Source organism: Dunckerocampus dactyliophorus, chromosome 17 (assembly GCF_027744805.1).
Source record: "Dunckerocampus dactyliophorus isolate RoL2022-P2 chromosome 17, RoL_Ddac_1.1, whole genome shotgun sequence".
Taxonomy (NCBI): Eukaryota; Metazoa; Chordata; class Actinopteri; order Syngnathiformes; family Syngnathidae; genus Dunckerocampus; species Dunckerocampus dactyliophorus.
The window spans coordinates 8,962,921-8,989,128 of NC_072835.1; the positions used below are offsets into that span (position 1 = coordinate 8,962,921).

General features: G+C 41.3%; 1 protein-coding gene across 11 annotated transcripts in view; it reads right to left on the bottom strand.

Moving 5' to 3' along the window:
* Window positions 1-26,208, bottom strand: part of cacna1bb (calcium channel, voltage-dependent, N type, alpha 1B subunit, b) — a 192,395-nt gene that overhangs the window by 154,449 nt on the left and 11,738 nt on the right. For all 11 annotated transcript variants that reach the window (XR_008566517.1, XM_054757130.1, XM_054757128.1 and 8 more), the window contains exon 5: window positions 23,198-23,337. Coding sequence is in view for 10 of the 11 variants with exons in the window: in XM_054757130.1 (XP_054613105.1) it covers window positions 23,198-23,337 (140 nt within the window). In the remaining variant the exon portion in view is untranslated. The remainder of the gene's footprint in view (window positions 1-23,197; window positions 23,338-26,208) is intronic.

The following is a 26,208-nucleotide window of genomic DNA, read 5'->3' on the forward strand; positions in this document are numbered from 1 at the left end:
TTAACGTCAAACATAAAATGACGTCGGCAAGACATGGTTGAATAATTCAGTATTCACACTCACTTTTGGTTTGTTCAGTCTTAGATTTGAGGTCCTTGCGGTTAGTGTTGTAAGAGCCAGCCATTAAAAACTGCAACAAAATCCTGACTTTCTTGCTTAGCATGCTGGTGGAATGGATGTCAGCCAATCTGGCTGTGCGGATCCCTGACACCTACCTAAAGAGTCGCGTTGGATGGTGAGTGACAGACTTTTACCTCAATGGCTAGTGCTGTCAACTCTCATTTTTCGGCTTTTGGTTCGAACCCAGGGTGGAATGCGGGGCTGGCCTAACCAGGCGGGTTACTTGCTGATGGCTGTGTTGCTGAAATGTTGTAATACATATGGGAATTTGTTGCAATGCTTACAACTAGAAACAATACGTTAGCAAGAGTTAACAGATGGGGTAAGCCATTAGGACTCAGCAACAGAACTCAATTGTATCATGAGTTTTCAGATTGAGGAACTGCAATCATAGAACTGGTTGAAGCTGCCTCCTCACAACTTCCGGACCCGGGAATGGGGGAATCCACCTCCCAGGACCCAGGAGAGTGGCACCAGGCGAAAGACGGTCCACAGCCGATCCATCCCAACTATTATACTTTTTACATTTTTTAATAAACAAGAACAAAGCGTATTTACAAATATCAATACTTAGTGTGTTTTTGTATTTTTCACTGCCCTTGCTGGATCCTGCAATAACCCTGCAATTTAAAAGCACCGAAGTGGACATTCACACATTTTCCATAGGTTCTTGATGATTGTAAAAAGCTAGAGGACCCTTCCTGTGCACAACTTTTAAGAGATGCCGAGCCGCCCCACCAACCCGAGCAGTCACTGGGTCGAATGTGGCACCTTCTGAAGTGGGGCTTGACGTCCAGATGGAAAGAAGTGAGAGAAGAGGCGAATCTCCCTGACATCAGCTCAAGTGAGCACCGTACAGGTTCCAGCCCGTAGGCTCCAATGTCGAAAAGACATCTGTACCTGGGGTTCTCTGGGGATCGAACAATTGAGATTGAGATTTTTTTTTAATTTTTTTTGTGCAACCCTAGCGTATTCTAGGCAAAGAGAGCAAAAGCCCTTCAGGCTTATGTACTCCTGAAAATGTTAGTCATGTTAAACATGAGCTTCACTTGAAGGCAGATCGAAGACTGAACAAGCAAACATGTCAATGTGGTTTTGATATCTCCATCCATCCATCCATCCATCCATCCATCCATCCATCCATCCATCCATCCATCCATCCATTTTCAGTCACGGTGAGAAAGTCCAGACAATTCCAGTTCCACTGGGGGGACATTGAGGGGTTGCCAAGCCAGCTGTGAGACATAATCCTTCCAGATTGTCTTCCCAGCTGATCATGCCTGGAACACCTCACTAGGGAGGCATCCAGAAGGCATCTGGACTATATGCCGAGTCACCCTTCGATGTGAAGGTAAAGCAGCTCTACACTGAGGTCCTCCCGGATGACCGAGAACCTCACCTCTTAGTGTGAGTTCAGCCACCCTGTGGGAGAAAGTAATTTTATCTCGTTCTTTCGGTAACTACCCAAAGCTTGCAACCATGGGTGAGGATGGGAACAAAGATGAACTGGTAAATTGAGAGCTTTGCCTTCCGGCTCAGCTCTCTCTTCACTGCAACGGTCCAGTACAGCCACCACATTAGATCGACAGATACTTTATCTACCTCCAGGAGAAATTCACAAAATTCAAATTACTGCAGACGTTGCGCCGATCCACCTGTCAATCTCATGCTCCCCTCACTCATGAACAAGACCCCGACACTTTTTGACATATCAGTTGGTAAAAACACCACCATTCAGTCCTTCACAACACCGCATTTTCAATTTAGCATCATGGAGGAGCTGCAGCCTATCCCAATTGACTTTGGGGAAGAGGCAGAGTGTACCACTTTTTACCAATTTTGGGACTGTGAGAAAAAAAACCCTAGGAAGGGGGTGAACAAGCAAACTGAGATTCCAACCCGGATGTCCTGACTATGAGGCAGACGTGCTTAAACACTACTCCACTGTGCTGCCCCGTTTGGCAACATGAGAGCATCAAAATATTAAAAACATGTTGCCAAGTACAACCACAACACTAAACATATTATCAAATGAATGAATGGGTCAAAACTGAGCATTATTCTCTTTGTAAAGGGATCTTGTAATGTATAATCATGTAATTATAGCATTTGAATGAAAAGTGAATGAATATGAATGAATATTTGAATGGGAGCATATTACTAGGGATGAGCGAGTACACCACTATCTGTATCTGTTTTTGTATCTGTTCACCCATCTTAATTATCTGTATACGTATCTGTGCTCGGGCCGCACGGTGGTCTAGTGGTTAGCATGTTGGCCACACAGTCACAGTCTGGAGATCGGGAAGACCTGGGTTTGATTCTCCCTTGGGCATGGAGTTTGCATGTTCTGCCTGTGGTTCTCCGACTCTAAATTGTCATAGGCTGAGTGTGAATGTGAACCAGTCTAGGGTGTACCCTGCTGGGATAGGCTCCAGCATGCCCCCGCCACCCCAATTAGGAGAAGCGGCATAGAAAATAGATGGATGGTATCTGTACTCGGAATGGGCGGGCCATATACCATAACATATACCATTAACCGGAAATGTGTGGGGCTTGAATCAGTACATTATTTTAAGTCTGAAATTGACATTGATTGATCAGAAGTTGCTGTAATTATTGTTTATTATTCAGCTATATCGGTACTGTGTAATTTTTGTTTGCGTATTTAACGCGTATGCATCATGGCAAGCCACTGCTCTCTGTTATGACGACAGACAGCGGCACAGTGCATTTCCCCAAGAGACTGCCGCTCTTTTATAACTTCATCCTGACCTGGACATCAACAGCAGTGCAATTCAAACACCATATACTGTATCTCTAAACTAAATAAACGTCTCGAGTCCATTCAAGTCCATTCACTCAGCACATCACATTAACGTCCTTATTATGCGTGCATGTGTGGTCTAAATCGGGTCACCAACACGGTGCCCGCGGGCACCAGGTGGCCATAGGACCACCTGAGACCACATGAGTCGCCCGCCAGCCTGTTCTAAAGATAGCTCAAAAAGTACCACTTACCTGCGAGCTGCATCTATTTTTTTTATGCTATTCTTGTTGAAATCACACTTAGATGTAAACTGGAAATGACAACAATATATAAAAAACACTTTTGTATAAATACTGTTTTAGTAGTGCTCATTCTCTTTCGTTCCTTTAAGTTAACATATGATTACACGTCGCTATCAATTACGACGCAAGATGGGCACATGAATGCACCAGGGAAGCCGCGGAGCTTTGAGAGTTGTTCTGGTAACACGGACCTTGTTTTTGATGTTCAACTAACAGTGGGCGTCTATAAATGTGAGTAACCAGGTTATTTTTCATTCATTCGATGCTAGACGCTGTTTGCACTGTGATATTGTATGCTGGTCACTAACTGCTGAGCTAAGTTAGCCTCGTCAGCATTGCCACCAATTCATTATATTGTTAGCATGCTATTTCAATGTGTTTAGTTTAGCCGAGATGTTATGTTGCTGTGCATTTGTGGATATGTCGGGGGCCAATCACAGAGCGTAAAGAGTGAATACATAAGGAGGATTTTTCGTCATCACGATTACGGATTAATGACTAGCTGTACTCGTTTCAGGCTCGTATTTGGCAAAAATGCCTTATCCGCAACGGATACTCGTCTACAAGTATCCGACTCATCCCTACATATTACATAACACTCTCTCGCGTTCCTACAAATTACGTGTCTGTAGGCAAGACAACCTTGTTTATAATCTCTGGACTGAATGGTGTGTGAATCGGGAAACCTGCCAGTCCATCACATCAGCTGAGGTGTGGTGCACTTCCCTCTGCCTGCAGGAAATGACAAGCATTACTTTCACTGACACCTGCCTGCAGCCCTGGCAGGCAAAGTCGACACTGACACAAAGTGTCTTTTTTTTTTTTTTTCCAATTTCCCGCTGAGTCAATGAGGAATATTTTTCTAAAGCGTTCAGTGTGAGAGCTAGGTGTCACATTTGAAGAAGCTGATGCAAAACATTTCTTCAGGAAAGTGCCAGTTACCTACAGTACATACAGTATGTTGAATGTGAAGCCATCCAGACAGCAGCCATTACAGATGGACTTAAACAGGCATGATGCTGAGGAACCGGATGCGTTCCTTCCAACGTGTTACACTGAGTCACCTTGGCATCATGTAATTTTAGCTTGCATGAATATTCATGAAGTGAGAGTTGACTGCTGGTCGGCATAAACTGTGATTAGTCCAGTCAACTTGTCATGTTCGAACATGCCAATTAACGCTATGCATCAACAGGTTGAGAAGACATTTGAATTTACATATGGAGAAGTGTGACAATGCAGTGGGACCCGCTTAAGTCAGTCTGACGACCCGTCTATGTATTGCTTCTACGTATTGATGAGACTAACTAAAGGAGCTTTGTTGCAAAAGAATGAATAAAAAATATAGAATTACAAGAAATACAGTTTTTTCCAGACTATAATTTGCTCTGGAGTATAAATTGTATCAGTCACAAAATGCGTCATTAAGAGGAAAAAAAATCATGTAGAAGACAAAGCCAGAGGAAGTGGGTAATGTTTACACCAACACCAACAAAGACACAAACTAAAGCTCCAGAAGCTGAAATAAGTCATTTTTTTTAAGTATATGGATACAATAAAAACTTACCTGTTTACTAAATGGCAGCATAGATGAGTGTAGAAACGTATCAAACATTCATATTTTGACACCAAAACGTCATTTTTCTGTTCTAAATTAATTAAAACGCACTAAAAATCATACGTGTGTATTTAGTTAGCCAGTGGCTGACACAGCAGCTACAATCTCCAAGATGGACATAACTAGTGCCTAATTAAACAACACCCCTGTCTAAAATACCACATTTCTCAATCCACACAGGTATCATATGCAGTAATTATAGTTGCACATTACTTACAGATACATAGTCTCCAAGGCAGAAGCGTATTAGAAAGTATTCGGTAACAGAAAGCATCTGGTATGCTCTGTATCATTCATTTTGTGGGCCTAACTGCATCACAAGCTCAACTCAATGAATTATTGTGACCACTAAGTGTCGTCAAAAAAACAACCACCACCCCACTTTAACTTAAAGGTAACACATGTTAAATTATATACAGAAATATTGGCATGCCAACAGATTTTGGCCACGCCTGTAAGGAATACAAGCAAACCAAATAAATTATTTTATTTTCTATTTTCATATATAAGTCGCAGGACCAGCCACACTATGAAAAAATGACAGTATAGTCTGGAAACTACAGTAAATTACGTGGATAAAATTCCTAATTATATTTGTATGATTTTATCATAATTGTAAAAGTCCAATTTTATTGAGGGAATGACAAATTTCCCATATAAAAGAGACACAAGTTAAAATGGAAAAGGAATTACTAAGACTTTATTCATGTGCAGCAAAACTCGCTTAAGTCGGTCTTGCTTATGTCAACAACCCGTCCATGTCGACCAACTCATCAAGTCCTGGTCCGCGGTCTCCTTCTTAGTCCAATCGTTTTTTTACATGACATGAATTACAGCGAGCAGTGTGGATTATGTAGACGCCGCTTCTCCTGCAAAGTAGAGGAGCCTCGCACTCCCAGTAGCCTCTTCAGAGTGAGCTGGAGCTCACAACTGACGTAAGAGCGGCTGTCGCGCTAGCCCGTGACTCCGATCCACCTGCTACATCAATCATCATTATCATTTGTTAGTGGTGAGTACCTACAGTATACATTTTGTACTTTAAACACTTTGTACTTTAAAATAGAAACCTGGATTGTGCATTTAGCATTTAGCTTGTTAGCCTCCATCACTAGTGGACAACGGCAATTTGAGCAAAAAGGGAAAGGCTCTGCCGCTATGCTAACTCAAAACTAATAATTACAACAGTCACTTTTATTACATATATTTAAAAAAAATTAGAAAACAGATTTTGAATTGACTGATATTTTTATTGGCGTGTCATTTTCCCGCTGATTTTAGCCATTGGAAGGTAGGCGTACTGTACTCCACAATGTCTGCTGTTTGTGATTTTTTTTTCTTTTTTTTTTTTGCAATTTGCCATCTATCTGCTAAATGATTCAAAGCTTCATTAAACTGTGCCGTCCTTTCATGAATAATTAACATCCTCATTAGGTAGAGCTCTACTCAAGTATTGCATTACTGACTGATATCATGATTATCCCCCCAAAGCCATTGTGTTAATACATGTTGTTGTTTATGAGCCTCAAGTCTCACTGTCTTTTAGTTTGCCTTTCACACTCCTGAATGCTGCTGTAGATTGGGATATTAAAATATTACTTATTAATGCGCAATTAGGCTGAGGGTCCAAGATTTCAGTTAGTTCACCTTTGTCCTCAAAGGTATTTTTAATGTGTATTACATCAAAAATATTAGCTGACAGTTTCTAAGTGTAAAAAGCGCCCTGATCAGCCAGCATTCATCTGCTGTGTAGTGTCTTGTCTTGCGGTTCAAGTTAGGGTGACCAAACGTCCTGTTTTGCCAGGATATGTCCTGTTTTCATGCCCTCTCCTGGCCGTCCTGTTCTGTTTTGTTTTGTTTTTTTCTAGAAAGTGATTAAAATGTCCTGGAGTTCATTGTTTTACATTGGGTCATGAAATTGACCCAGCTTTAGGGCACTGTGCTGCATGTTACTAAAGAAAAAGCTAAACTAATGCATGCGTCTGTGTAGGCTCTCAGTCGTACAGGAGTTGTCCATCGAGGAAAAGGCTTCTTGAGACGGCCTAGGCTACCAGCACTTATTAGTTCGCTGACGAAGCTCTTCGGATGAGGAGCGAAACGTCCGACACCTTCTTCACAGAAGTACAGATGACGTCTCAAGAAGCCTTTTCCTCGATAAACTAATGCATGGCTAGTATTTTGGAATACTGTGTAACAACTTGTATCCTTACAGAGGAGGCATACTTGAGGTGTATTGCAATTATATATCTCATTGCCGGGCCGAGAGCCCTGGTTTTTGGTCATCAAAATATGGCCACCCTATTTCAGCACCACCCTTCCGTCATTGGCCAGCTTTCAGTGCTTGTTCATGCAATCGTCTTCTAGGACGTGTTGCTCCTGTTTTTCAATTAATGGAATGGAAAGAACATAAAACACACGCAGTGCAACTCATCTTCTTGTATTGAACATGTCACAAAGAAAGAACGCACTAAGAAGCATCCTCTATTGTTTTTTTGTTGACTGTGTCACCTCCCACCCCTTAGGTGGCACGTTGTCACACTGTTTACGTAGCTGATTCACCATCCTTCCAAGCCACACGTAACTAAACCAACAAACAGAGTTCTTTCCCCATTATATTCTAACTGCCATCCTCTCTAACCAAGCCCTTGGTTGCGTAGAGGTCGTGTGAGCACCCACCTGCTGCTCCGGGCCCTTTTGTGACAGACGGATGGACGGACAAAGCGGAGCTGTAATAAGTCAGCGCCATTGTGGACAACACGCCATCAGCAGCAGGCAGCGTTCACCAGGGGGCTCCCTAACTCACTCTGAGACATTGATCAGAACAGTCTGTACCAAGAACTCCCACATACACGGAGAACAGCAACACGCAGCTGACATCTGTCAGGTCAATGACCATATCAGTCAGTTGAGTAGCTATTGAGAGATGAATCAATAACTGCACCACAAGGGAAGCGCTGTGAGGGAACTCAAACACCTGGGACTTACTCACGTAACGCTAAGAAAAGCAATGGAAAAACCAATATACCGTAACGTCTTTGAATGTGTGCTTGTGTGATTGAATGCACCCACGGGACATTAAAAATGCATTCATATACAATATCTCACAAAAGTGAGTACACCCCTTCACATTTCAGCAACCATTTTATTAGATTTCTCAAGGGGCAATACTATACAAGTGAAAGTGGAATTTAACTTGCAGGAGTGAGTGTACAGCTTGTATTGCAGTGCACACAGTGGAGAAAATACATATCTCACCCCCTGCTCATTTGGTAAGTTTACTCCTTTATAAAGATATGAACAATCCTGTATTGTTATAGTCAGTTTATTTAAAAATCCATCCATCCATCCATCTTCTACTGCTTATCCGAGGTCGAGTCATGGGGGCAGCAGCCTAAGCAGGGAGGCCCAGATTTTCCTCTCCCCGGCCACTTCGTCCAGCTCCTCCCGGCGGATCCCGAGGCGTTCCCCGGCCAGTTGGGAGATATAGTCTCTCCAACGTGTCCTGGGTCTTCCCTGAGGCCTCTACCGGTTGGGCTTGCCCTGAACACCTCCCCAGTGAGGCGTCCTGACCAGATGCCCAAGCCACCTCATCTGGCTCCTCTTAATGTGGAGGAGTAGCGGTTCTACTCCGAGTCTCTCCTGGATGACAGTGCTTCTCACCTTATCTCTAAGGGAGAGCCCAGCCACCTTACGCTTGTACCCGCGATCTTGTCCTTTCGCTCACTACCATAGGTGAGGGTAGGAACGTACAGTAGATCGGCCGGTAAATTGAGAGCTTTGTCTTTCGGCTCAGCTCCCTCTTCACCACAACGGCCCGATGTCGAGTCCGCATCACTGCAGACGGCGCACCGATTCGCCTGTCGATCAGCAACCCGGACACCACCTTAGTGTTTACTAGGGATGAACCGGATAGTCGTTTTAGACGAGTATCCATTACGGACAATGCCTTTTTGCCGAGTGCGAGCATGAAACGAGTAACATCATTCGTAATCGTGATGAAGGAAAATCCTCATTGAGTAACGACTTATGTATTCACTCTTCACGCTCTGTGATTGGCCTGTCACAGACAGCGACCGCACCTCCCTAAATAGACTCGCTACAGCCGGAGAGAGGAGCCATGCCCAGTGGTGGTTCTAGCTATGGGCCACATGGGCAATTGCCCAGGGCAGCATTCTCCAGGGGAGGTCAAAGAAAAGAAATCCTATTTACTAATGCTCAGCGCTCATCAAATCCTCATCAAGTCAGCACATACAGTATGTATGGCAGATGGGCGCCCTCTACAGGCGTGCCCCTCGCACCCCCATGGTGCAAGTAGTACCATGTTTTGTTTTGAGAGATTAGTAGAGTTCATTTTATAGTCAATGCATCATAAGTTGATTTTCAAAATCATGCAGTCACCTTCAAATACTTGTGTATCTACAAATGCACGTTTGTCATGTTGTCTGGTGAATAATGAACAAATTAGCTTAAAACATCTATAAACAAACAAGGAGTCAAAAAACGTTAGTAAAGTACATACCAACGTCATCTACCTTGTCCATAACAAAGATGTCATATTTGTATCATTAACCCAAAACTGTCAATACAATATAATGATTTAACAAGGTAACTATTTTACCTGCCGTTCTTCCTGTACCAGTAACACTAAAACAGGACGAGCTTCAAAAAGTTTACAACAACGAAATTAGTTACCCACACCAGGTGTTACTCATTGGTACCAGACGAGCCGCAGCAACAACAACGGACTTCCGGTGCGTACAGTAGGTTGTGACGTCATCATCGGAGAAATCTTTTAAGCCACAAATTAAATCCAATTTATTTTATTTGCACCAAACAGCACGAACGAAGATGAAAAGAATGAGACTATTTTGGTTTCATTCGGAGAATGCTCGGTGGCGATGACATCATATCCTGATCATGTAATCACCGGAAAATTAAATATTTAATAACTCAAAACGTATCTGTGTAGGCTCTCAGTCGTACAGGAGTTGTCCATCAAGGGAAAGGCTTCTTGAGACGTCATCTGTACTTCTGTGAAGAAGGTGTCGGACGTTTCGCTCCTCATCCAAAGAGCTTCGTCAGTGAACTAATAAGTGCTGGTAGCCTAGGCCTTAAATACAGTAAGAGTGGGCGGAATTGGTGTGCCAACACCCTCCTTCTATTGGTTCCTTACACTAAGCCTGGGCGGAGTTGTGGTCTAACCCTCTCCTGCCATTAGCACCTCCGATAAAAGGGAAGTGTCGCTCCCTGAGTTGGGTATGAACAACGTATGGAAGAACGTATGGAAGCACAAACGTTAATTTTAATTGCACAAAACATTCATTTTAATGGCACAAAACAGCACTAATGTAGCACTAAAAACTGAGACTATTTTGGTTTAATTCTGAGACTGTTGGGGGCTGGGTGAACTTGTGTTGACATATAAAATAAACTGTAATAACTCAAAAACAAAAGCAGCACAAACATTCATTTTAACTGCACAAAACAATACTAACGTAGCACAAAAAAAAAAAATTGACTATTTTGGTTTCATTCCGAGCATGTCGGGGGGCTGATTATGTCATAGGTCAAGACTTAAATCGTTAATATCTCAAAAGCGAAATCAGCACAAACATTCATTTTAATTGCACAAAACAGCACTAACGTAGCACTAAAAAATGAGACTATTTTGGTTTCATTCGGAGCATGTCAGGGGCTGGGTGAACTTTGGTTGACCTGTAAAATCAACTGTAATAACTCAAAAACGAGAGCAGCACAAACGTTCACTTAAACTGCACAAAACAGAACAAACGTAGCGCTAAAAAAAATGAGACTGTTTGGCTGGAGTTTTGAAAACGTTCACTAAATGTTAAAGAAGGTAAAAATGGAAGACTTGTTTAAATGTGGTGCATTAACAAGACAGCGTTGAAAACAGCTTGTGTTGCATTAGTCACTGCCTCCAAACTGGACATTTTTTTTTAGGTTTTCCTCAGCTCAGCTTGTATCTAAATGTACTTGGTAAACTTGTTTCGTTACGTACGCGGTGCATTTGAGAAGACAGAGCTGTAAACAGCTCGTGTTGCATCGGTCTCTTTTTTTTCTGTCTAATGGCTTCTAATTTGGCTGGTGATATAAAGACAGTTGGAAAACTTTGCTCGTTGCAGTGCTTTTTAAGAAAACTACAGTGAAAGAGACTGACAGATTATTTTTCTGTTTGCCATCACTGGATGTTTTCATGGATCACCAACTTCACATGGATCTTTAAAAAAGAATGACATAATAAAGTCTTACAGATAACTTACACACATAGACGGTACACATCAGTACACATAGAGCTGAATAATAAACAATAAATATAGTAACTTCTGATCAATCCATGTCAATTTCTGACTTAACATCCTGATTTAAGCCCAGTAAAACCACGCCCAATTATGGTTTATTCCCTACCCACTCTGAGTAGAGGGATACAGATCATTTAGATGGGTGAACAGACACAGATTCAGACACAGATAGTGGTGTAATCGTCTATCCCGAGTGTTTACCATGAATTATTTATCCAATTCAATAGTTTCTCACCTCAAGTTTCTGCTTTTCTTTCTATCACGGCTGCAAAATAACCCAAAATGGAGCCAAGCAAAGTTGCAAGTGCCAGCATTTCGATAAAAAGTTGAGAGGCACTATTGGTTCAAGGTATAACTCATGGCAAAACACAAAGGTGGTGTCCGTGTTGATCTTGCTGCCACATCAAATCTTTGGCAACAATCACCTGTTCAGTGAAGGTAAAGTGACCTTATTTATCCCTTTCTTTCATCACTTATATGCATTTAGAATGGTTTTACGCGGGTAAAAATATAATTGTAAAACTATAAAAACGTGTTTTGTGTTAACATTTTTAAGACTGACTTCCGTTCCCTGTTTCCATGTATTAGCAGGCTAATACAGTGCTAACAGGACGTTTTTGAACACAGTTGCACTCACACAGTGTATTAACAACACAATAGGACGCGTGTCATATTGTACGCTGACTGGAAAATGTACACAAAAAGTTTGGCATACATTGACAATATTAACTGAAAAACACGCTAACCGGGGAGTATGCTAACTGACGTTCCACTGTGATTAATCCAATGGACCCCCACACATTTGCGATTCAGTATTCATGGCTGCACAAATTACAAATACACTAAGTCCCCAACTAACGAACACAATTGGTTCCAAACGACCGTTCTTATGTCGAATTGTTCTTAAGTAGGAAAAAGGTAATATTGCCAATGATATAGGTACTACATGTACGTGTATACATATACAGTATATGTGTATGAATGTAAATATGAGTTTGGATGCAGTAGTAATATTAAACGAGGATAATTAATGATAATAAAAATGATATAATAATACGTAATGATAAATGTTATTTACCTTTGAAGAGGAGTGGACCAGCATAGTCGTTGTGGTGGAGTTGGAGGAGGAGATATTGAAAAAAAAAGGATAAATCGTCGTCGTCGTTACACTCTTCTAAAAGAGGTAGTGTTCTGTGGGTGGTGTAAAATTAAGCAGGCCTATTAACTCTTCATAAACTTTAATCACACGCTCTGTCCGGGTTGTATTATACAGCTACAATGTAGCTTTCTCTCTAGCTGTTCTACCGCTGTTGGTCCCATTAGCAGTGTCACAGTGCCCTCTGCTGGTCAAGCATGTAACAGTATAAATATGGACTTATAAGGCAAAACACATGAAAATATAGACTAGTCGGCTTGTGTTCGTACCACCGAAAGTTCGCATGTCGGATGTTCGTTAGTAGGGGACTGAGTGTATATTGTTGTTTTTTCCTCCAAAAATAGGCATTTTTTTCCGCAGAAAGCGCCTCTCATTCACCACCCACAAGTCGTGAATAATTTATATGCAGGTAGATAATGTTTCTTCGTCAAGCGTTGAACATTTTTGCTGAAAACCAAATCATACAGCAAGGAGGGGGGCGGCGTACAAAAACCGGGATTTTACCGTATTTAATGATATTACCCAGTGAATATATCAAAGGTCTCTGTGAAAAGACAGTGGCTGTTACATTCATGTTTGTGGGGGAATGCTTACATCCATTCATTAAAATTATGACATATTTAATAGAATAATATGATAACGCTAAAAAAGCCCTACTTTTAACATAGATAGAAGCAAATGTAGATGGTGTAGCGGATGTAGGCAAATGTGACCCCACCTCTGTATTCCCCAGGACACACTTTGAAGCTTCCCATTGTGTTCGCCCCATTGCCCGAGACCCACATGAAAGGATTCGATAACTTTGAAGTCGACACAAGCGCGACTCCCGCCCTGACCATTTACAGCCACGGCCGGTGAATCAAACATACCTAGAAATATAACTTCACTCACGGCTTTGTTTCCGTGATGATGACAGCGAGGTTATTGTTGGCACGGAGAAGCCTTCGACTTCGGTTGTTGCCATAGCGTTTGCACAAGCAATAAATGGCCACGTGAGGTTTCAGTCAATAACAGCAATGACCGCCTGTCACAGAGGAAGAGGCGGCGGAAGGTTCAGCTGGAGAACCGCTGACCCATTCAGACATGACGACATTGGCTGTCACCAAACAACCTGGAGGAATTAACTGTATAACTGTCCGCTAATTGACTCATTTTTACTGCACACCATTTTTATTGCACTACATTCAGGCCACAGACCAGTGCTGTCACTCGTGTATTTTGCTGGGAGTAGTACTGATGAAACTGTTGCATGAGGGGCCGCTTATCTCATTAGAAAAGGAACATTTGGTGCAAATGAAATGGATAAAAATGCAAATGCCAAACAAGAAGTAAAATGATGAGAATTAAAACAATACTAACTTTATTTGTACAAATAAAATTATGAATGAAGGCTTTATTCATGAATCCGCTTAACTTGCTCCCACTTATTATTACTTCACTTGTTATTACTTCTTATTACGAAAAATGCATGCTTAAGTCGACGTCAACATACATGGTTGACTGCTTTTGTCGAGAAAAGGGTTATTTTTATAAAAAATGAGTCCGTTATTGTAGGGTGACCAAAAAACCAGGACACTTGGCCCACAATCAGTTTTCTCAAAGATGCCTTCTAATTTCAAAACATTTAAAGTATGCCTCCTCTGTATAGATAGAAAACGGTTATATTACGAAATACAATACATCAACAAAGATAGAAATTCCAAAGGAAGATTCACATTCAAAAACCAAAATTATTTTCAAAAAAACAGAACGACACAGGAACCTGAGTTGAAATACTTGTTTCGTTTTGGAATGTAACCAATATTTTTGGGAAAATGTGCCCTCTAAAGTCGCAAAAACTTGGGAATTTGAACCGCCGTTGCGCATTTAATGAGACAGGACATGTCCTGGGAAAACAGAAAGTTTGGTCACCCTAGTATATGTTGTTGACATGGTGGAGTATTATTAACTTAATTATTAAGCAGAGTTAAACGACCACAGCAACATAACTACTTTTGAGTTACACAGCATGAATGTGTGCATACAGTGACTTCCTGTTCAGTGCAAAGTAAAGCATTGCAGTATGAACTTGGATTCTAACCACAGCAGCTCACAAAATGCACACATTAATTTTTTGTGGGATTTTTGCATGGACCAAAATCTTCACTGTCATTGCTGCCAAGGCATGCTAACAAAATGACCACAGCAGCTCTGATAGAGTATAAAATAGAGTATAAAACAGTACATGAAAACATCCATCCACTCATTTTCTGTACCGCTTCTCCTCACTAGGCACATGAAAACAGAAAAATAAGAAATAAAAATATGTACAAATGGTGGGAAAGAAACTAAGAAAATATTCCATTTATAAATAAGGAATCCTACTTTGCACGGTCAGGTCTGGAACCAATAAATCGCATTAAACTAAGGATTAATGTATCGACGAGCGCGTATGTCGCTTGTTTCCGCCAGTCCAAGACATAAACATATCGACATAAACGGGCTCCACTGTATTTGTTTGTCAATGAGGTTGTAATACTCCCTTCTATTGTGTATCTTACAGCGTATACCCAGAGGTTAAACAAACACCCATCTGCCAAAGTACTCCCGCATTATAAACTAATGTACTACACCCCATGCCTAAAGAAAAACTGCACTTTTTTTTAAATTTTGTCCATTAACCACAATCCTTATGCGAGACATGAACACACGTCTTTCTCTTTCCTGTGTGTTTTAAAGGTATAAAAACAGATAAAAAGCGACAGCTCAGTGGTGCACGTAATGGGATACACCTATGCCGCCAACAAAGGCCGCTATTAAAACATCTCCACTGTTGCCAACTTTTCAGTAAGAAAAGTAGCTATTGGCTGTCAGAGAAGTCGCCGGATGACGTCATCGTGTTTATTCTATGGCTCACATTAAAATGACTCAATGTGGTTTGTGAGTAGCACACTCGTAATAGCAACTGAGCAACTGAGACCATAGCAATACAGTAGAATACAATAGTTACATTTACCCGAAGAACTGTAAGGTAATCCACTTCATTTTACTAATTAAGAGTAGCAATAGACTAACAAGAAAATATAAACAAACTTCCTCTTTTGTCCAGGCTTACTGAAGATTAAGAAACATTTGCGTTTTAGATCTCGCTCTGTAAAACAGGACGAGTTCCCCCCCTTCCGAGCCTCATCCCGGCTCGGAAGTTGACGGCTGCCGGCTTGTGACTATCTTTGGGCGGAATGCAGAATACTTGCTTTCACTTTTGAGTCCCCAAATACCAAAAAAAACCCCTCAAAGTCTCAAGATTTGTCGCTGGTCGCTTTTGAGAAAATATGTCGTCAAGTGGGTTGGAATGTCGGCTGATCTGGTGACAAAAACCTCCAAAAACCTCCAAAGTGACTAACCTTGTTGTATGTGGAACTTCTCTCTGCGCAAGCAGTCGTGGCTGCCAGTGCATCTTTTAGGAAAATGTTATGAATGTTTCAGGAAAATATATTCACAGCTCACAGCTCCTTTGCTGGTATGACTCTGCGTGCTATTGATTCGGCCTTTGGCAACTCAAGCAGATGTATTACTTTATTAGGGGCTTCTAATGTCTGATCAGAACAGATTAAAGGTCTGCCACCGCTTCCAGCAACACTATCATTTAGACCCTTTCATTAGGCTCAGCTCGCTGTCCAAACATCATTAGCCTAAGGACTCAAGTGCTGGGATTGGACTCAAACGCTGACTGATTCTAAGTGAACATGTAAAAGACTAATGTTTGAAATAAAATAAAGTAAAGATTGCAATTCTTCATGCAGACTGTCTAAAACATCACAGTATATTAGCGTAATCCAGTGCTGATCAAACAGTGACGCAGCGGAGACTACACTATCTACTCTACTATACTGTATTTATATTCTTCAAGGTTAGCAGATCCGTGAGTGTCTTTATTCATGCTTGCAACTCATACAGTGGTTTGTACAGGTATGTACTGTAAATAAATACTCCACTGGGTTGCTATGGTAAGTGCTCTGCGACGCTTGTATCAATAAACACGTGCCCTACAGCCACGTAAACAGAAGACTGTCAGCTAAAAGCTCTACAAAAACAATTTTAAGAAGACAGGAGACAATTAAACCAGAAGCACTTCAATGGGAAAATGTTGAGACCAGCATCTGCCATGAATAATTTCATATAACAAAAGCGTAACGCAACAAACGTGGCACCCTTTGAAAGCTAACGCCTACCACTTCCAGCGGTACAAGAATCGTTCCCTGTAGTGCTACAACTCACTGAATGAGCATCTTTATTTACACTTACCCAGCAACCCTCAAAATCTCTTTACTTTGATACCAATCAATATCTTTATAGAGACACTCTACATACAGTGGTGTGAAAAATTGTTTTACATGTTTGTCACACATACAGTAAATGTTTCAGATCATCAAAAAACTTAAATATTAGTCACTGACAGCACAACTGAACACAAAATGCTGTTTTTAAATGAAACTTTTTATTATTAAAGGAGAAAAAAATCCAAACCTACATGGCCCTGTGTAAAAAAAGTGACTATCAGTCTGGAAAAGGTTATAAAGCCATTTCTAAAGCTTTGGGACTCCAGCAAACCACAGTGAGAGCCATTATCCACAAATGCTGAAAACATGGAACAGTGGTGAACCTTCCCAGTAGTGGCCGGTCAACCAAAATTACCCCAAGAGCGCATTGACGACTCATCCAAGAGGTCACAAAAGACCCCACAACAACATCCAAAGACCCGCAGGCCTCACTTGCTTCTGTTAAGGTCAGTGTTGACCATGACTCCCTTTCACACACGCCTGCATGCAATAACGCCAGTCTCAAATGGAATGGGCATGTACTTTCATTTTACATTGTAATTCATTAGTGGTGAGTACCAATACTTTAATACTTTAAATGTGTTCAATAAGTGTGTGAACAGAGAAGGGGAGGGTTGAGTAGCTGAATCTAACCTAATAATTCCAACAGTCAGTCTTATTGCAAATGTTGAGGAGAACGTCAACATCACGCTAGCAGGAGGGTTCGGAGGGGGAGGTGCGTGCCATCTGTCTAAAACAGACATTTTTACACGGGGTTTGTCCGAAAGACACTTCAGTCCCTGGGGGCAAACTGTTCATGAACAATAATGTATGATGACTCCATAAAAAGTGCCGTTGTCGCATGCATACTACTACTACAATGCCCGGTAATCATTTGGTTTTACAGGTCTACGTGAATGAGAATTATTGTAAGTATGTGAAATTTTAGAGCGCCATAATATTGATTGCCACATCACTGTCTTGAGCCCCTTTCAGAAAAAGCCCAATATTTCCTAACCGATAATGAGATATTACAGGACTGAGTAAGGTAATAAATCACCTCCACTAAATGAGCTGCGGCTCTCATTTGCTGAACACAAAACATTGCAGTTCATCCGGGTCTTCTGGCTGTTGTGTTATTCCCCATCACGTATATGACACCTTCTCCAAACCTCCTGACTAAAAACCTAAAACGGAGTCAAAATCTAAGGTTAAGCTGAACTCAAAACGTGCTTATTTTTTTTGCAGTGTTCAATCACAGAAAACATCACCGAAAACATGTAAAAATAATAACTGTACAACGGTGAGTTCATGAAAAATAGTGGCAAATGAAATCGTTTACTAACAAAACATTCATACCAGTGATAACAATAGTGATGATTGGACACCATGTGATTTTTAGATATCAATACATAATAGGGGTGCACAATAATTATCGTGCTTCTGTTAACGTTAAAGAATAGCTATAAAAAAATGCTTCGATGAGGCTAGACAGTACAGTACAGGTGGTACAATGCTGTAGGTGGGTTAGCGTGAGCAAATCCAGCGCTCCTTTTCTGTGACTTGCTGCAAACGGCCTGTCGCACTTGTAAACAAACATGCCGCCGATCGTGTGAGACCTCTCACTGTTTCAGAGGAAGACATTTTGCCAAATTCTCTGCAAACGTTCCGCAATGAGGTAAAAATAAAACAAAAAAAAACATTGGGCTTCACGACATCAAACCTTATCAGCCTCCTGAAATGTTCCTATCACCGCATCGTTTGAAATGTGCAAACATTTTGCCAGAGACAACCCGAGGGCTAAAGCGATCTGTGGTCGGCTTGGAAAAAGAAATATCGCGCATCATCAATAATTAACTTATTTAACTTAACTTAACTCATTAAATCCCAGATATTTTTCAAAAGACAACCCCTTCAGTACCTGTCATTTTAGACAATGTTGACTGATCTTTCAAGGCACACTGAATATTGTGTTCTATGGCTGTATAAAGATGGGACCTACCAAAAGAAACATTAGACTCCCGTCTTTCAACAGAAAAAAAAGGTTGTTTCTACCTTATTTCGTTCTTTGGTAATCAGCAGTAGAACATAGGTAAGTTTCAGGAAAATATCAGTTTCCAACTAGAAAAGGGAAAAAAACAGCTTTTTGGGAAAAGATACATTTCAAGCATAACTTTCACTTAGACACAAATATTTGTTGCTTTTGTGACAGCTCAAATATCTAAACAACTGTACCAACATAAACAACACAAAACAGGGGTAGTTTTACATCAAAATAACAATTTTCACATTTGGAACTGAACTAGTGTGTGCATGCGTTTGCACGTGCGTGTGTGCGTTTGCATGCGTTAAAATTTCCCTTCAATGCATAAGCTTTTGCACGCTACACTCTGCTACGCTCTCTCACTTCCTCCTTCCTGTCGGGTGTGATTTTCCATTCACTTGATCCCTACCGAGCTCTTATCAAATGCACTTCTGCCACCTTGTGGCCGTTTTTTTATGGCTTAAAAGTGCTTTGAAGCGAAATGCATTAGTGGAGAGTTGCGTCATCACCTCTTTTTTCCTCTCATACAAAAAAAATGTAAAAGACGTATAAATACGTTGTTGGGATCAGGCATTCGGGATTATTAAAACATATAAATACGCCTGGTATTCCATCCATCCATCTTCTATGCCCCTCATCCTCACTAGGGTCGCGGGTATGCTGGAGCCTATCCTATCCTATGGACACGAACGTTAACGACTGTTATTCAATGTCCAAAATGTTTGTACTTGGGCGATATTTTGTGTGGAGCAGAAATTGTGTGCATATTTTATAAGCTGCACATCAATCATGACTTCCGCTGCAAATTATTTTACATGATGCAGTTACAGTTCATATCAGAGCCACTCAATGAAACCATGATGTTCCTGTCAACTTTTTATGGTTTTTTTTCAAATATCCAAGATCCTTGTAAAGATTCAGCTGAAACAGATCGACACTGGTGTCACAGGTGTGAGGTAAAATCTGTGTTACTGCGCTGTAGTGTCTTATGACATGGTTAAATGGCTTTTCCATCTTCTGTTATTTGACATCAGTGGGGGGGGGCGAAGCTCCCGGGATCCGAGCTCACAATGAGAACACCTCTTGACGTGGCCGTGTGATCGATGTCACTTTGACGTGGGCTCGCTCGGGCTACCTTTGACCCACAACACCCGATCCCACAGGACCGTGTCAAGCACAAAGCAAAGTGCGCAGGGACTTACACACACACACACACACAAAGCAGTGAGGTACATTATCTACCGAGGTTGCCAGGCAACCAAACGGAGACACAATATAATCGTTAATTTGTATCCAGTTGTGTCAGCAATGGTGTGCCGAGACTGAAGGATGTTTCTCTACATTTGATAGAACAGGAGAAAACTCATCCTGCCACGCTGACTGATATGAGACGACACCTTGTTAGTTTAATAATAAAACATATCTACACACAGTGTTCCTACATGTGCAATCATCCGCATGAATAGTCAGCTATATGCACTGTATGAAAGGAGGCTTCATAAATAACAGCCTGCTAATTGTAGCAATGCCCGAAGCTTATTAATTATATTATTAACTGTTGCGGTCATCATACCTCAAGACAGCCTGACTGGGGTATTATTAGTATTATTATTATTATCCTCAAACCACCTCACAGCCCTTTTGCAGTTCTTAGGCTCATCTAGTTCCATATTCAAGTCGGGTCGTTTGTTTAGTCCGAATTCAATGTGGAGCCAAGGACAACAAGATGGGAAATGTCTACTGGTAGCAGAAGACCTGCGACATTCAGCAAGATTTGGAGAAAATAACAATTTACTTCAGCATGCCAGTGAGTAACCCATTAACTTCCATTTTTTTGAGACCAAAACATATAAGAACACCACCACCGTGTTCTGCCTAAGAAATAAATAACTGCCCTTCATGGCTTTCAGTCACCACTGTCTTGTACACACGTACATGGACGTAGTGGCTGCACATACATAAAAGCAGTCTCGTGTGGTTATGATAACCAATACATGCAATGGTAGCTAACATTAGTGGCTAAACCTTGTCAAATTGCTATCACTGGTTGACAACGAACACAACTAGATTAAGCAATTTCTGCAGAAATAGCGCGCGAATGCTGCAATGCTGACGCTAAACTGAAAGAGGAACATCCTCGAAATGCGTTGACGTTTATTCACGGACTGAGGATTGAACCAGCAACCATGAGGTAGGGAGACGGCCACTACAACCTGAGCCGTTCCCCCGTCCACAGAATACGCTGCAGAACGTTACATGCAATGTAAAATGCCAGTTGAATTTCCACCATTAGGGGGTGAAACTGAAATTGTCCATTCATTTTCGAAGGCATAAATGTCACCGAATGTTAAATAATATCACATTATGAAACATGTTGGAATTTTTAGTAGCGTCCTGATAAATGGCAGGATGTCCTAGATGTCCTGAATGATGTTGGAATGGTTTGTGGGATGCGTGGGGTGGGAGTAGTCAGTGGATTAAAAACAGCGGAAAATGTTGGAATGTAAAACTAGATTGTTGAAATGTATAAATATGTTGCATGTTTACACAGGGACTGAGGATCAAGACGGCCAATCTACCACCTGAGCCACGCCACCCTGCAGAATAAATGGAATATAACAGTAATGGAAAATGGAAAATGATTTTGAATCCATATGGGTGATGTTTATTCATTTTTAGCAGACCAAAAGCAGCGGAATTTGAAATGTTGGAAAGTAAAAATGCAGACGGAATACTGAACTGTATAAATAAGTTGAATGATTACACCGTGGCCGGTGATCGGACCAGCAACCATCGAGGCTCCCTCCTGAGCCATGTTAGCCTATAGAATAAGCAGAATGTTACGGGAATGGAAACTGTGAAATGATTTTTGATAGGGGCTGCCAAATAAACATTTATTTGTCATTTATTTGTAATGGGACAATTGTCACAGAAACAGTAAATGTGGGAATCCTTTTTTGAAAAGACCTGAGAGATAGCCAAACTGTCCTAAATGGACATTTTGACTGTTAAGAAATGGGGCAGGAGAAGAATAAATAGATGAAAAATGATGTGGAATTTTATCAGCGTTCACGCAACTAATGCGCATGTTACGTGAGGCGGAGTTTAGGTATGCAAAGCAGGAAGAGGTGGGATGTAATGCTTTCTGTACGTTTGAATGTTGGCGCGCTCGAGGCAGCTGAAGGAACCCACTGCATGGCGATTAGCCAAACAGACACGGATACAGTGGCGCACCATATGATCCTATGATCCTATGTTACGCACAGAAATACTCTATAGAACCCAATAGTTTTCACTGATTCAATCTCAGGAGTCTTTGCCCTCACATGTGTGCTTGTGCAATTATGTTTTCATTTTGTTCCAGGCGATCTAACTCACAGGGCCAGTTGCAGCCCTCAGGACCATAGTTTTGCAGCCCCACTTGACATCCAAGTTAGTGCGGCCTGTGATCTTGTGTCTCACAAGAGCTGGTGTGAGGCGCTGTAGCCTGCCTAAAGACATGGGCTCTGTAATTGGGCAAGCAATAGTCAACTCTGAGCCAGCGGTGTGCTTAAACAGGGGGCGAGTCATTAGACAGAACGCTACCTGCAATCACAACACAACACTAAAGTTTTGCCAACACAAAAGTGTCACTAATACAGTATATAAGCAGGAATAAAAATACATAGGACAACTACTACTACTATAGGAAATAATAAACAACAGCTACCCTAACTCTAAACACGAAACTTCAGCAACGTTCAGCTACTCATACAGTGGTTTGTACAGATACATGAATACATATTATTAGGTTTTTAATAGGGGTTGGGGGACATGGCAGAAAATACATGCACCACTGGTATTAATGTGATGTTTTTATTGGCTAATTAGAGCTTTTCCCACCAACAGGAAGGTGTTTCATTTGCCTTCATTTGCTTTCAGTTTGCAAGCAGATCCCTCTCCTTTCGTTCCGCATCAAAAACTCATCCAAACGCCCAATTTTGGGGGGACTGTCCTGTCTCATACAAATGATCCTCCTCTGACCCGCCCCCCCTCTATGCTTCCTCTCTCAGCCCCTTAGTGGATAACAACATTCTGCTGTTGAGACAAAACTTTAACGCCGCCTAAATTGGAGTCCCAACCGGTAATTACTGAGAACTATTGACCTGATGACTCCTTTATCATAGCCTTCTCATCACTTCTTTCTCATAATAGGAAACACGGGCCATTACATGTCTCCAAAGACCCAGTCTGAGAGCTTCCCACAAGGCAGCCACTCTTATCGGAACATAATGGACACTCAAAAAGGAAAAAAGGGAAACAAATAGAGCAAGAAGTCTCAAAACATGCCCCGCCATATTGTATTTGTACTTCACGTAAGAGTTCTATCTTTCATGTGACTTGTTGAACATCATGTTAGGAAGGTGGTGCCACTGCGCTCTCAGTGCTCTCACACACACACACACACACACACACACACACACACACACACACACACACACACACACACACACACACACACACACCACAGAAGCCAGCCCTCTCACTTATGATTCGCTTCTGCAGCTGACACCCAGCGGGCAAACGACTCACCCGGTGAGAACGACCACAAAGTCCATTACATTCCATCCGTTGCGGAGGTAGGAGCCTTTGTGAAATGCGAAGCCCAGGGCGATGATCTTAATGGCGGCCTCAAAACAGAATATTCCAATAAAGTAGGGCTCTGTGTCGTCCTGCGGAGAGAGAGAGAATCAGAGAGGGGGGGGGGGGGGGAATGAGTAAGAGAGCAGTTAATGAAGCATAAAGTGAAAGAAAGAGGGGTAAGTAACGTGGAGTAAAAAGATGGCGCTCACACCCGCCCGAGCAGAAGAACAAGACCTGTTCTTTGCAGGAAAAGACCAGGGAGACAATTTGTGCACATTGCAGAGGGAAGCCAATCAGAAATGTATTTAATTCTGAAAACAAGATGATCACTTTAATAGTGTTTATCACCTTCCTTATCAAAATGCTGCCATTTGAAACTTTCTGTGGCTCCATGTTGGGTTATTGTGGTGAGAAACACTGTTCAATTCAAGAAATACAGTAACTCATGGCAAAACAGGAAGGTGGTGTCTGAAGGTGGTGTCTCGTTCCCACATCGTGTCTTTGGGAACAGTCACATCAAGAATCATGTCTTCGAAGAAGGTAAAAGTAACCTTAAATGTTCATTTATCCCTTTGGTTTGTCATTTATATGTGTTTTGGAATTACTACATGTAAAACTATCATTTTAAAATTATAAAAATGTGTTCTGTGTTAACTTTCTGGAACAGACTGGATTAGCATCCTTTCTTATGGGAAAAAAATATTCAGTTAGCGTCCGTTTCGGTTAGAGTCCGGCCTTCCACTGGACTTCCATTGGACACAAGAAATGAAGTGACCCGCACATATTTCACGCCTCTGATAGCGGCTTGTTGTGGCGCCGTTAGGCTGTAGCGTTTTTGTATCCTTGTTAAAACATATTCCTCGTCCTCCGTGAACCGAAGGTTCATTTACAGCATTCCAGGCAGCTCCAGCCGCGTAACTTCTGCCTTCATTCAGCATGTATGATAGCAGCTAACAATCATACAACAGGAAACAGGCGGTCCTGCAGGAAGGAGATTGATAGACAATGGTCTACAGCCAATCAGAACGCAGAACACAATGGGCGGATTCTCCCTTAGCCAATCAGGACTGTTGTGGCTCTGTATTTACGGAGAGAACGGGACACGTCTGGGTACGTCTTCAACTCTCACATGAGTATACAGCACCCTCTACTGGTAGCAGTAGTAAATACAATAACAGACACATGCAACAGAGCACCGATAGATCACTCCAATACACCACAAGGACGCAGAACAAAAAGCAGAACGGGCAAACGTTTTAAAAAATCTGCGAAAGGTGAACCGTGATAACGTGTAATGTGAATGGACATTAGAAATGTGCACGCTTTCTGTCAATCCAAAGCGACAATGCGCTGGGCTTGAACAGACAGGCCTTCTTCCACCCCCTTTGGTTTCCCTCACTTGCTCCCATTTTACTTCAACCTGACAGACAGTCCCCAACCCCCTGTGTCCTCCTACAGCCTCCAACATACATAATCACATGAAGGCAGCGTGACAGGCTGGAGCACTATAAGAAACGTGACCTTTTCTATAGCAGCATCTGCCCACACTGCAGCAATGAATAATCACAGAGACACGTATGTTGGACGCATCATACGTATCCTGACGAAAAGTCCTTCAAGAATATGTCATATACTTTTGTTCAGAGGCAGAATGCTTGGAAATGTTCTCTAGCAAAGATCATCACTTATTTTGACTGATGCTTTATTTTGACAGTAATCGATACCAAGGGTAGTATCAGTATAGTGTTGCCCACAGGGACTGCGATATATTTGTGGCATTGTGACATAATCACGCAATCGTCAAGTTTGCATAATTTGCCGTGACGCTTTAGCAAAAACTGAGTAAAAAAAACATGAAATATGCTTAGATCTACAAATGAGATTTTTCTTTCTTAACCAGAGAGACACTCGCTGCTTGTTGAGAGGAGCGATAGTATACTGAGTATACAGGAGTATACTTGAGTATCTACTGTAGTTAAGGAGTATCGAGAGGGTCTGATTACGTCTCACAGTAAATAAACACTGATCCCCTCTGCTACATCTTCTTATTCTCTGGATGACAGGTGCCTTATAATGTGTTTGTGAGCTGATATCATAATGCCGTCATTTATTTGTGTCATTTATTGTGTCAATTACAATTAATTCTTTGTTTTAATATTTCATATATAATTTTTTATTTTATGCATGATATATATAGATTTATACATTTTTTAATTTATATATTATTTATAGTTTTTTAATTACATTAATAAATATTCATAAATGAATTAATAATAATAATCAATCATTACCATATTATTATTTATATTATATATATTATCATACTATATTATTTATAATTGATACCGCGTGACGAAATTGATATGTTTTCAGTTCTCGTCTATGTTTATTTTCGCAAATATCTGTGTGTTGTTTATATTGTTCCATTGTTGATGTTTTTAGAGTCAACCGTGTGGCAACACAACTCTCTTTGATTATTTAGCTGGTTAGCAAGCAAACAATGGTAATTAAAGAGACAAGGGGAGTGTTATTGCAGTTGGAATTAAACGATGCTTTACAATAATCATTTTTATTGCAAATGTTGATCCAAAATCAAAGGAGATGGTGTTCCACCTTCTGAACAAATGCACAGGAAATAATGTTCTAGAAGCCGGCCGATCGCAGCCTCAACAGTGTGCCTCGCCACAGCTGCTTTTGCTGTTTTCCTTGGCAGAGGTTTGTCCTGTACTGTGTGATATTTTGCTTTGACAGTATATGGCCGTTATGGAATTGCTAAAGCAACAAATCTAATGATACCTTAATTGTTTTCTATACCAAAAAAAGTCGGTCGAGGTACAGTAATCCCTTTTTTACCACGATTAATTGGTTCCAGACCCAACCGTGATAAGTACATTTCCACAAAGTAGGATTCCTTATTCATGAATGGAATATTTTTGTAGTTAAAGCAAAGAAAACCTGTT